This window comes from Spermophilus citellus (assembly GCF_964194105.1).
Source record: "Spermophilus citellus genome assembly, chromosome: 15".
NCBI classification, from domain to species: domain Eukaryota; kingdom Metazoa; phylum Chordata; class Mammalia; order Rodentia; family Sciuridae; genus Spermophilus; species Spermophilus citellus.
This window is the reverse complement of record NC_138195.1, coordinates 16,698,760-16,711,820: the sequence shown is the minus strand read 5'-3', so window position 1 is coordinate 16,711,820 and position 13,061 is coordinate 16,698,760. Positions and strand designations below refer to the sequence as shown.

At 40.5% G+C, this 13,061-nt stretch overlaps 1 protein-coding gene across 1 annotated transcript in view; it reads right to left on the bottom strand.

The window, feature by feature from the left end:
* Positions 1 to 182: 182 nt before the first annotated feature.
* The window catches only part of LOC308634075 (uncharacterized protein), a gene marked incomplete at its 5' end in the record, with an annotated part of 185,715 nt that continues 172,836 nt past the window's right edge, over positions 183 to 13,061 (bottom strand). The window contains one exon of the mRNA XM_081267648.1: positions 183 to 2,345. Within this exon, the coding sequence (XP_081123774.1) occupies positions 2,339 to 2,345 (7 nt within the window). The 3' untranslated portion in view covers positions 183 to 2,338. The remainder of the gene's footprint in view (positions 2,346 to 13,061) is intronic.

The following is a 13,061-nucleotide window of genomic DNA, read 5'->3' as shown; positions in this document are numbered from 1 at the left end:
TTGAGCCACATCCCCAGCCCCCTTAGTTCTTAATTCTGAATTTTTTTTTTTTTGTAACCTGTATGCAAAAATAACCAACATGGTTTTTGCACCATAATGAAAATTCAAATAACCAGGACAGAAGAACTCAAATGGATCAGAAAGCATTTATTTTATTCTGCAATGAAGCCAATCAATCAGAAGGCTCTTTTTCTGGGCACAGAAATTGCCTACAGATTACAGGAGTCTGAGTTTTACAGTTTACAACGAGGGTGACTTGATCTTTGGAGACTGCAGATGTGCTGTTCAGACAGTCAGGGACCTAGTTGTAGAGATTACAATTTTAATTCAGGAAGGCAGTTGTAAAAAGTTTAAAACTCATTATCATTGGGAAGAGCTCAGAACATAGTGTTCACTGTTTATCTTCCTTCCTCTCGCACCCATTGTTACCCAGAGCTCTTTGACAATGGGAAAACGTAAAATTCTAGGGCCCAGTGTTTCAGTATTAGCCTTTTCCCATTGTGGTTGGAAAGGGATGAGTGTTTTGGTAGTATTGTTGGGTATTGGGAGACTCCCCCTGAAGTTAAGTTTCTGTCTCACTAGAACATCACATAATCCCTTACCCCCCCCTCCCAAGGGCGCCAAGCTGAAGAGCGCCAAATTCAAAGGTTTTTCTCCACCAATCTCCACAGGACACAGTGTCCACTAGCCTTTCCTGAGTCACCCTGCCAATCAGCACCGCCACTTCGCCTAGGCAACCCTTCTTAAGCCCAAGCTTGCAAGCTCATGCTCTCTGCCACCTCCTCTCTTCCTCTCAGCTTTCTTTCTCTTCTTTCTCACCTCCCTCTGCTCTCTTTATCTCTATTCTCCTCCTCTCCTGTCTCTGCTCTCTGCCTCTCCTTTCCTTCCCCTTCGGGTAGCCCCCCAAAAAACCTCTTGTTGAATCTCCGTCTAGAGTGAGTCACTCGCCTTTCAGTATTGGCATCAGATCAATATTGGCATCAGGTTCACCATTTTAGGTTGGGAGCCAGTTTATCTAGAGGCTCCAAAGTTTCTTTTTTTTTTTTTTTTTTTAACTAACAGATGTGAAAACTGGTCATTAATGGCACAGATCTTTTTATTTATTTTTTATTTTTTAGAGAGAGTGTGAGAGTGAGAGACAGAGAGAGTTTTATATATATATTTAGTTAGTTAGTTAGTTTTCGGCGGACACAACATCTTTGTTGGTATGTGGTGCTGAGGATCCAACCCGGGCCGCACGCTTGCCAGGCGAGCGCGCTACCACTTGAGCCACATCCCCAGCCCTCCAAAGTTTCTATTCTGTGGCAATGCTGTTTAACTTCCCGTAAGAATGTATGCCTGCTAAACAGTCAACCCCACCCCAGTTTATGACACAATTTCTAGGCAGCTTATGAAATTCCTCTTGCAGACTATAAAGTGGCACTATGAGTGCCCACACACTGCTGCTCTCCTCCAAGGTAAGCCTTGTTGGTTTGCCTCAGGCTACTGACAATAATTATTTCTTGTGTGAGATTCCAGTGTGCAGCATGGTCTTTGAACTTTGTGTGGACTCTGTAAGTGTCCTTTCAGGTAGAGATGCTGGGAAATGAACCCAGGAAGAGATGAAAGTTTGCTTTTTCCCTTGGGGCTCTCTTGTAGGAATATTATTTTCCTTAACCCTTCATAAACTCCACTTGGGTCAACTTCTATTTTCATTTTCCCACTACTCTAGGATGACGGAGTGAACTAGAATGCTTAACCTAACAGGGTTGTCTTTAAATTTGGGTGAAAAAAAAATTAGTTGGTGCCCATTACCCTCATTATCTGACAATTAACTTGCCTATCTTATGGGATAAGTGAAAACTGCTAGTCACAAAGAATGTGGTAATGGGCACCAGTACCGTTAAATTATAACCTGGGGACAAAATAGTCATCCCTTGGTAAGATCTGACAGGATGCCCCATTTGGCTACAGGACACATTGGGGCATAGCCCTGACTGTTGCCTACAGAGATAAAATACAAGGGCTTCCCAAAGTTCCCATGTATGCAGGTACTTAAGTCTTACACCTGCTGATTTCTGCACAGAGAGGTTCCTAACAGTCTCCCTATTTTCTATATGACATTCACTGGACAGAGTTGCCTGGAGATAAACACACACACACACACACACACACACACACACACACACGTACGTTATATATGAGAGAGAGACAGAGAGAGAGATGTGGGAGGGAGAAAAAGAGAGAGTTTCTGGATACAATTGACAGTGGAGAACTCCTTTAAAGCTTCAAGTTGATGGCATTTTGATGATGATAAAGGGAGACCGGCCAAACAACAATATTCCATACTCCAACCACTTTACAAGCTGAAAAAAGAAAAGGAAAAAAAAATCAGTCTCATTCTTTTCTGGACAAATGTTTAAAACATTAATTAAGTCAAAGGTTTTTATAGAAGCTAGACAGTCAGGATCCCTCTCCTGAGATAAATTTTGTTGTGTAAATTAAATGTACGGATAACATTTTCACCCCAAAGCAACAACTTCATGTGCAAGTGCCTCCCAGGAAAAGGAAACAGAGCCTGCTCTGCTAAAGGTATTCTAAAAATGACCTTTTAGGCCAAAGGAACCCTGAGAAAGGTAATCAGTGTTATCGTAACCAAAATTCTATTTTATAAGGATGTAGTGGTATCCCCTTTCTCCTCAGAAAAGTCTTAACTGGGCTTCTCCAGAAATCTTCACCATGGCTGATTTGGGGACTGTCAGCAAAAACGTCTCTGCAAAAGAGTTCAGTGTAGATAAACTTCCTATTTTCCTGTTGCCCTGTTTTACTTGACCACTGGCCAGGAAGATACCAGCACTCCAGGTGCTGGACACCCCCTTACTAGTTTTTCACAAAAATATCCAGTAAAGTAGTTTGTAGAAATGTGCAAACAAGGCCTCTGGCCTTGAGCTGGGCTTCACAGAGATGTCTGCATTTTTAAGATAAGAGTAGATACAAATTGGGCTCCATGGTAACAGCTGGCAGGGAGGAAAGAAAGAGGAGAAGAAGCTCTCCCTTTCTCAGGTGTTGTCCTTGAAGTGTTAACTTGCCCAAAACAGTGAAAGAAAAAGCTGCTTTTGTGTGAACTTTTGCAGACTGTGAACTTCTGATCCCCTCACCTTACATGCTGGATATAAAACTCTGAAACTACCTGAACTGGGGGTTCAGGGGATTGATTGATTACAGCAAAAGCTGTGCCCTCTGAACCTGTCTGCAGCCAAATAAAAACTGTTTCCTGCTAACCAAAAGAGAGGCATTAATGGAGATTCATTCTTTTCTGGACAAATGTTTAAAACATTAATTGAGTCAGTTTTGCCCGATATCCTACAATATGCTTATTCTGCCTGCTTAAAAATAAAACAAAACAAAACAAAAACCCTCAAATTGATGAGTACCAATTTATGCAAGATGTAAGAGCTATAAAATATTTAAGGTTTAGTGTTTATTAGGATTTATCATTGTTAGAGAAACTGATGACTTAAAATTTTGACCAGGATTATTTTCATAAATAACCTTTAAAAAAAAGGATTAAGTCAAAGGTTTTGTTGTTGTTGTTGTTGTTGTTGTTTGTAGAAGCTAGACTGTCAGGATCCCTCTCCTGAGATAAATTTTGTTGTATAAATTAAATGTACTGATAACATTTTCACCCTAAAGCAACAACTTCATGTGCAAGTGCCTCCTAGGAAAAGAACAGAGCCTGCTCTGCTAAAGGTTTACAAAAACAAAATGCAGGTACAAATTCTAATTTCTTTAAGACTTAGTTCCCTAAGTAATAAAACCTAACAGATACAAGAAAATTATCTTAATAGATAAGAGCAAATCATTGTTACACAAAATGTTGGGATTTACCTTCTGTAAAACTTCTTCGACTTAAACATTCACAACTTGTTTATACCCTTAGCTTTCTCCTCTTTCATCTTGGACTTTAAGCACAAGAATGTTACTTTACTGGACAAAACACTTTCTTATCCAGAGACATTTCTTTTGTCTTCTAATTTTCCATACTAAAATATAGTTCCATACTTATAACTTTTTTAAATCTTCTCTAGTTCAGACCCTTTCTTAAATTCATATTCTGAAACCATCCTTATAAATGTTATCTGTGCATTTAATTTACACAATAAATTTCATTCCAGGAGAAGACTGGACAATCCAGCATATACACAAACTGTGCCTTAATGTTTTTTTCTCCCAGATTACATTACGTGGAGTTGGAATGCCACAGGAAAACAGGGAGCTGAAACTCCAAACTTTGGTTCTTGTGTTCCAATGAAAGAAAATTTAAAGTCAGACACCAAAAGTCATGCAATAGAACTTTATTAAAAGTGAAGTAAGGGGGCTGGAGATGTGGCTCAAGTGGTAGCGCGCTCGCCTGGCATGCGTGCGGCCCGGGTTCGATCCTCAGCACCACATACCAACAAAGATGTTGTGTCCGCCTAAAAATAAATAAATAAATAAAATTCTCTCTCTCTCTCTCTCTCTCTCTCTCTCTCTCTCTCTCTCTCTCTCTAAAAAAAGTGAAGTAAGGTAAAAATAAAGTAACATCAAAATGAGTCTCAAGCAGAAAGCACTTTCAAGACAAAGTGGGCCATCTATGATCAGAAAACAACAAAGGAGACAATGCTCTCTCTAAATTTATTATTGTTTGATGTTTACCAGGAGACCTGGGAACCACCTTCTGTACTCTTTACCAAGCAAGCATTTAACTCCTTCTTCACAATGGGCCATGGAGTTTTTTAACTTAGTTGGTCCTCTCCAGAACTGTTATGCTGTCCCTCCTATTTAAGAGGACTTCATCTACAAGTCAATCCCATGTTATTGTGGGCATTGAGGTTGATATCTGGTCAGAAGTTACCTTAGTGCACCTATGATACTAAAGGAATCTTCCCAGACAATTGGAAACACTTATAGCAATAATTTCTAGCTGTACTTCAATATCAATGGACCCTGTCAAGGGTTAGTCCCATTAATTCTTTTCTCCTGACACGATTTCCAACTAGCTCCCTTGCTTCTGTTTATTTTTTACAAATTAACTACCACCCTTTGCTTTCTTGTCTACCTTGGAAGTTGTTTTAAAAAGACCTTAAAGTAATTTAAAGAACACTAGTGACCTTACCTGCATTTCCCTGTTTATTGCTAGCTACTACCTAAAAGGAGCCTGACCTGTCTCCATTATAATCATCACAATTCCACAAACTTTAAGTGAGTTTCCCTCTGTCAGTTGTACCCAGAGTTTCCTTTGGGGCCTTTTTCTTATACTAGGCAGATTGATATGCAACGGAAGAGGCCCTTTTCATCCTTTTCTTTAGGCTTCCCTGAAGAGCCTTTACAGAGGCTGCCTACCAAACACAGGTTGGCCTTAGTTTCTTTTTCTTTTCTGGGTGCAGTTGTTTATCCTGCCAGTATCCACAAGCATTCAGTTTGATGGGATATTGTCATAGCAACAATTGCTTTGCCCGAGTGATAAATATCCCCTGGCCAAATAGGGTGTCCTGTGAGATCTTAAAAGGGGAAACTATTCTTATCCCCAAGTCATAAACTAACAGTGCTGGAACCTACTGCCACATCTTTTGTTGCCAACAGTCTTCACCACCCTTCACCCACCATGGGCAAAAGGGGCTGGAAGGCAGGGCAGATACCAGGTTCTCCTTGGCCACTTTTCTACAGCTCAGGGAGGTTTTCTGGAATATTTTTTCTAGCTTAGGGCTAGTGTTCTTGACCCACAGTGAGAGGATCTATTGATGCCTGGAGCCAAGTGCCAGCACAGGGTTTAAAATATTTAAATTTTTTTTAACCCTTTCCTCTGGTGCTATCCCATACACCAGAAGCAGTGCCTTTTTGTCACCTTCAAATTCGTTCAGACCCCTTATCATGCAACTGCATAAATAACTATACATACAGAATCACTGTCATACATTACCTGTGACAGACCAGCTTCAACTTCAAGATTGTAAATAATCTTGAAAAACCATTCAAAGGCCAGATTGTGTTACCATAACCTGCTTTCTCTTAGAAAGGCTTATACCTATAGGTTGCCCTTTCTTCGGCTTACTTTATCTCTGACAGACCAACTCCAATTGCAAGATTGTATAAAAAAGAAACAGAGAGAGGGGCTGGGGTTGTGGCTCAATTGGCAGAGCACTTGCCTGGCACATGTGAGGCACTGGGTTCGATCTTCAGCACCACATAAAAATAAAATAAAGGCATTGTGTCCATCTACTAAAAAAAAATTAAATAATAAAAAAAAGATTTTTCCCAAGAGACTATCTATAGAATCAATGCAGTACTGGCCATGTCTAGTATTTCCATGAAGAGGAACCAGATGTGTGGAATCAAGGCTTTCAGTGTACACACTGGGGGGACTTACCAGATGACCAAGGATGTCACAGCTTTACAATTTTCTTTTTCTCACAGTGGACCTTAAAGGGTAAAGTTTCTAAGCTGCAAAGCCTGAGTTAAAATATAAAAGACTGGGCATTGTAAAGTTTCTAAGCTGCAAGGCCTGAGTTAAAAAGTAAAGGACCAGGAATTGTTAAGTTCCTCTGCTACACCCAGAACCTGAAATTCCTGAGGCAGTTAAGACAACGCCCTACTGGCCATTTAGCCTAGGGCCCTGTGCAGTTTGTAACGTAGGCATACAGGGCCCGAACCAATCAGTTTGAATGTGTACCCGCCTGACCAATGAATGTGCTAATCATGTATGAGAGTTGTTGTTCAATTTTCCCGCGCCTCATGCTGATTTGTTCTGATGTATACAAAGCCCCCGCCCTCCCCAAAAAGTGTACTTAAGCACTGCTTAACCTCTGCTCTGGGCTCTGGGCTGCTCTCCCTTCTTGAGTGAGCCTGGAGCCTCAGCACGCTGAATTGGATCCTCAATAAATCCCCTTCTGCAATTGCATGAGTCAGTCTCTTGGTGGTCTCTTCCTCCGACTCTTCGCCAGACCCTTACAGACCATGATGGAGCAACCTGTACCATTTAGGTTCCATGAAGCAAAAAGAGCTTCCACAGTTGCTGAGATTGTCCCTAAATCCCTCCCTTTACTCATAAAAATAACTCCTCTTGTTTGACCCATGACAAACTTACCTGCCTTCTAACTCTCCTGCAGTTGGCTCTCAACAAATTTGATAGCACCTTGCATCTTCAGCATGAAAGTGGGGTTCCTTAAAGAGCAGAACCAGCCCAAAAAAAGCTGGAGTATAGGCTGATCTTGGATCCCAACTGGGGTACTAAATTTGTTACTGAAACTCAGTCCTGTTTCTGATTCCAATCCAATAATGAGAACACAGTTTTAAGAAAAAGGAAAAGAAGTTTTTTTTCTTTTTTTTTAAAGAGAGAGTGAGAGAGGAGAGAGAGAGAATTTTTAATATTTTATTTTTTAGTTCTCGGCGGACACAACATCTTTGTTGGTATGTGGTGCTGAGGATCGAACCTGGGCCGCACGCATGCCAGGCGAGCGCGCTACCGCCTGAGCCACATTCCCAGCCCAGGAAAAAGGAAAAGAAGTTTTATTGCTTTGCTAGCAAAGGAGAAACACACGAGACTCCTGTCCCTAAAACTGTGATTCTTCTAGTATACAAGTTTTAATATATAAAGCTTAGGAAAGCACTTTACCAAGCTGCTGTTCTCCAAACTAAAAGTTGTCTGTAATGGGTAATTTTAGACTTACAGAAATAGCATATTTAATTGGGGATTTATTTATGTCATTTAATGTTCTGTAACTGGATAAAGATAACCTGTTATCAATAAGATGAATATAAAATTTTATGTTACTTTTTACACTGGCCTGGAAATTTAAATGTACTTTTGGATGATAATGAAGCCTGATCTGTTTAAAGATTAACATTGTGAAACATGAAAACATTTTGTCACTTTTGCACAAAAAGGGATTAAAAGGTTGTTTGATCCATGTTTCAGATATAATTTTGTATTGTGTTAACTAAAATTCATATAGACTAAGGAAACAGTATTTGAGAACTTTGTAAAATGATACTTAAAAATGAATGGAAAAAGATCAGCTTCAGAAGTGAAACACTTTACCTAAGATTTATTAAGAGCCCTACCTCACCTAAGTTAAGACATTGCCTCTCAACTTACTCCATTTTAGGATGATTTCAATGTAGGCTAGACTTCAGCTCATTTAAAATTATGTTGAAGGGTAAATTTTTATTGTAAATATTACTGTGATCTCAAACAGGAGACACAATATATAACTAAGTGAGGTTTGGGATTATGAAAATCATGATTTTTTTATTATAGCTATTAGATATAATTAATATTTTTGCTATTGTAATTTTCATTCTATATTTTCCTCATAAACTGTATAGCTGTTGCCTGTTAGTGTTTTACAGTGGTACTCTTTCTAATAGAACAATCTGATTTAATTTGTGATAATAAGCCATCATCTACAGGACAGACAAGATAGAATGCTAACTTCCAGTGCTAATACTGACCCCAATTAAGTGGAAGGGGTAACTGTAAAAATAAAATCTAACACTCCCACTTAAATATTGGTGAAACTGGTCTGCTGGATGTTTAAAACCAAAAACATGGCCCTTGCCCTGTAGGGTCAGGATCCATGGAATGACAGAAACCTTCTTGGTCCTCCAACTCTGCTGAGTCACCTGATTTGCCAATTAGTGGGAGAGTGAGAACCCTAGAGAACTGGAAGCCAACCAATGCACATTCTACAGAGGAGGCTTGTTGAAAAGGGAAATGTTCCTAATGCTTCCAAGAGAAGCCACATGTGATCTGCAAGACCCTGGATCTGTTACTGAAAGCTTGGCCCTTGTCCATGATGCCAATCCAAGAAGCAGAACATGGTTTTGCTTTGTTTTGTGGGGTACCAGGGATTAAACTTAGGGGCACTCAACCACTGAGCCACATCCCCAGCCCTAGTTTGTATTTTATTTAGAGAGAGTGTCTCACTAAGTTTCTTAGTACCTCACTTTTGCTGAGGCTGGCTTTGAACTAATGATACTTCTGCCTCAGCCTCCTAAGCTGCTGGAATTACAGGCATGTGCAACTGTGCCAGACTGGGCACATGGTTTTAAGAAAAAGGAAAAAGAAGGATTATTGCTTTGCTAGCAAAAGAGAAACACAGGGGACTGCTGTCCCAGAGGCTGTGTTTCTGCCCATCAGCAGGAACAGGGGGCTTTTAAAGAGGTGATTCAAAGGCTACATTCCATGATTCTCTGTTGAAGTTGTAATTCACTTCTTAATTTGGGAGACAGTCATTTCTGAGATTTTCTGGTGCCATACCCAGAGTCTGTATTGCTTGATTCTTATGATGGGTGTGTGATCAAGGACAGATAAATCTGCCTAAAATGAGGAAGAAAGGTAATCCTGTTTCCTCTGAGATTAGGGAGGGGGAGAGATTAGGGAGGAGCAAGAAGAGAGAAGAGGAAAAAAATGTCCATTTTAAAAAATAAGTGGTAGTGGCAGAGCAGCAATGGCTATATTCAAAGCATAAAATGCACCACAGTTGCAGACCCATCCTAGCAGATGACACTACTGGTAGAGGAAGCTAGAGAAGCTATGAGACTTCTCATATGTTCCCAAGAGTGATCCCTAAGGAATCTCAGCTGATTCTAACAGTAGATAGGAACAAGGTCAGTTTTGACCAACTTGGTCAAAAAACCATAGCCATACATGGACATTTAAAAGGAATTTTTTTAATGTAAAGTAAGATGTACATTTGTGTTAGTCCAACCAAGAGTAAGTAAAACTGGAAACTGTAAAGAAAGGGTTATTACGTGAGAATGCCTAACAAATATCACAAAGGACTCTATAGTCACAGGTTTGTCCTGAATCCATTTGAGCCTCATCTCTTAGACCTACAAATCTTCCTCATCTCATACATAGATAAACTTGATATGTTTTTCACTGATATAATTATGAGTTACTGTCTTCATGGTTTTTAGAGACTGGCTGAAATACTAATTGCTTTTGTATTAATTATTTACAAAAAAGTAATGTAGAAATTGAGAGTTGGAAAATGTAACAGTGGTCCACTTTACCATTTGAATATATCCCTTGCTGCTTAATTTAAAGAGATGTTTTTCTTTTCCTCTTCTCCCCTTTCCCACTCCCTAACCTGGGGAGCAGTGAACAAGATTACCAGGAGTTATTTGTTCTCCACAGAAAGTGAGAAACTGATGTGACTCCATTTTTGAAAAACCAGCCTGTACCTCAGAGCAGGGCCTTGTCCAAAGGGGGTGACTTTTGTCCTTGGAGAACCCGTTCCTAGGCACATAAGCTACCCTGCTGAGTCATTTGTCTGTACTAGATGTCCTTGAATCAGCAAATGCAAGTTCCTGAAAAGACCAAAAGAATGACTGAGGCCTAATTTCGGACCATAGCAACCACCAATCAGAGTGAGACAGGGAAGATACCTGAAATACCAGGTGACCCTCCTAGTAGTTTTGGTGATTGATAACATGATTAGGCAACCTTGCAAGTTTACCATATACACTCTTGCAACCCCCTGCAGCCTAAACCAATCAGTTCAAACGTATCCACCACTTGAACTAACCAATCATCCTTACCCGACTTGTTCCTGCCAATGGCCAATGAATGTGCTAATCAATGTTAAGAGCTGTTGTTTGACTTTCCAGCAGTGAGAAATTATTTGCTGTGTGATGTTGTGATGCATAGAGTATCCCCAAAAGAACAATAAATCGGGCTGGGGATGTGGCTCAAGCTCGCCTGGCATGCGTGCGGCCCAGGTTCGATCCTCAGCACCACATACCAACAAAGATGTTGTGTCCGCCGAGAACTAAAAAATAAATATTAAAAAATTCTCTCTCTCCTCTCTCACTCTCTCTTTAAAAAAAAAAAAAAAACCAATAAATCTCCACTGAACTAAGAGTCAGGACTCACTCCTGGGACCACTGCATCAGAAATGGTTGTGAGTCCAGGCTGGAGCTTGCAATGTGTGATTGCATCGGATTCAGCTCCTGGAGATCTATTGGGGTCCCATGAATCTGGCATTACAAAAGAAGATGTCACCAGAAGATCTAGGAAGTGACTATCTCACCTGGGAACCCCTTCCAGTTACACCTAGAATGCAGCATTTGAAGAGTTACTTTAAGCGCCCCTCTGTTTTCCTTGATGAGCTGAATAACAGCCTGTGGTACTGGAGTCCCCTGTGTTTCTTGTTTGCTAGAAAAGCAACTAACTTTCTCTTTCCTTATTCTCAAAACTGTCTCCTCGGGCTGGGGATGTGGCTCAAGCGGTAGCGCGCTCGCCTGGCATGCGTGCGGCCTGGGTTCGATCCTCAGCACCACATACCAACAAAGATGTTGTGTCCGCCGAGAACTAAAAAAAAAAAAAAAATTAAAAAATTCTCTCTCTCTCTCTCACTCTCCTCTCTCACTCTCTCTTAAAAAAAAAAAAAAAAAAAAACTGTCTCCTCAATATTGGATGGGCATCTGGGACAAGGACCAAGGTCTTGGTAACATAGTGACCACTATTCCACTCTGTAGTTCTACAAGGTTGACTTATTGGTTTCCATAAATAAGTGAGAATGAGGTTGTAACAGGGGTTCACTTGATGCTTTGACTATATCCCTCGTAGCTTGGAAACTTACATTTTTTTTTTTCTTTTCCCAACCTTCTCCTTCCTGATCTCCCTTCTGATCTTCTGATATTCTTTTCCCTAAACTTCTCCCTGAGCTTCTCCTTCCTGATCTCTCCCTAATCTTATTTTCTCTGAATCACCTCTATAAAAGTCCCCCACCCCATTCCTGCAGATGGGCAGAAGAATCACAGCCTTGGGGACAGGAGTTCCCTGTGTTTCTCCTTTGCTGGCAAAGCAATAAGCCTTCTTTTTCCTTTTTCTCAAGAATTTGTCTTTGTTATTAGATGGGTGTCAAGGACAAGAACCAAGATTTTGGTTACAAGGTAGGATAGGATTTAAAAGTAAAAGGATAGGTTAAAAAAAGACAAAGAAAGATAACCATGGAGATATATATATGCCGGAAATTAAAACCCAGGGCCTTGTGCATCCAAGGCAAGTGTAGGAACAACGGAAAAAAGCTCCGTAAACTCAACAAGCCAAAACAACTGCTTACCTGATGAGATTTTATTAGCAGGACCATAGCGGCCAGTCGCAAAAAAGAAGTGGGTAGAGAGAGAGAGAGCACAGAGGGAGGGGAAGAGTGAGAGAGAGAGGAGAGAGGGAACAGAGAGAAGAGGGGGGAGAGAGAGAGAGAAGAGGGGGGAGAGAGAGAGAGGAGAGAGGGGAAGAGAGAGAGGAGAGGGGGGGAAGAGAGGAGAAGGGAAGAGACAGGGAACACACGAACAGGGTGTTGATATTTATGGGCTCAACGCAGGATGAGGAGGAGCAGGGAGAGTGGGTTGTTACTTCTTCATTGGCTGGGAGCTTGCGCCACTTCAAGGACTGGAGGTGATGGTTTGCGCACCATTCAGTGGGTCATGGACCTGAGCTCCTGGAAGAGAAGCGCTCCAGGCACCATCTTTACCAATGAGTTATATCTGCACTCTACCAATGAGTTATATCTGCAGCAAGAGAATATATTTTTAATCTTAAAATTCTGCACACTTTTCCATGTCTATCACCCCCCAAATTAGTTTTTTCCCAGGCATATCATTTTCAATTTTCTTGGAAACCCTTAAATCTTAGAGTTATTGAAAATTCACCCACTTGTGAAAATTACCTTGTGCACTATTAATTAGCACACATAATAAATAGGTTAAGCAAAGAAAGATCTGATATTTTAAGAAAACTATATTTTAGGGCATTTTCAGTGTTATCTACAGGACACATAATGGAGACATCAGCCTAAGAATCTTGAGCAGGCAAACATAAACCATCTTGTGATCAGACGAGACTTATGCATTTCACACATACCTTCCCATGTCTACCCCTAATAAAGTTTTCTTTAAAAGAGCTTGTGAACCCCAAGCTCTCAATGTATATCTCTCACTCTCAAGATGACCCACATTCTCCCTTGAATGTGCATACATGGCTTTCCTATTTTCTAAATCTCTGTGTCTCTAATTGGCTAATTCTTATATTAAAC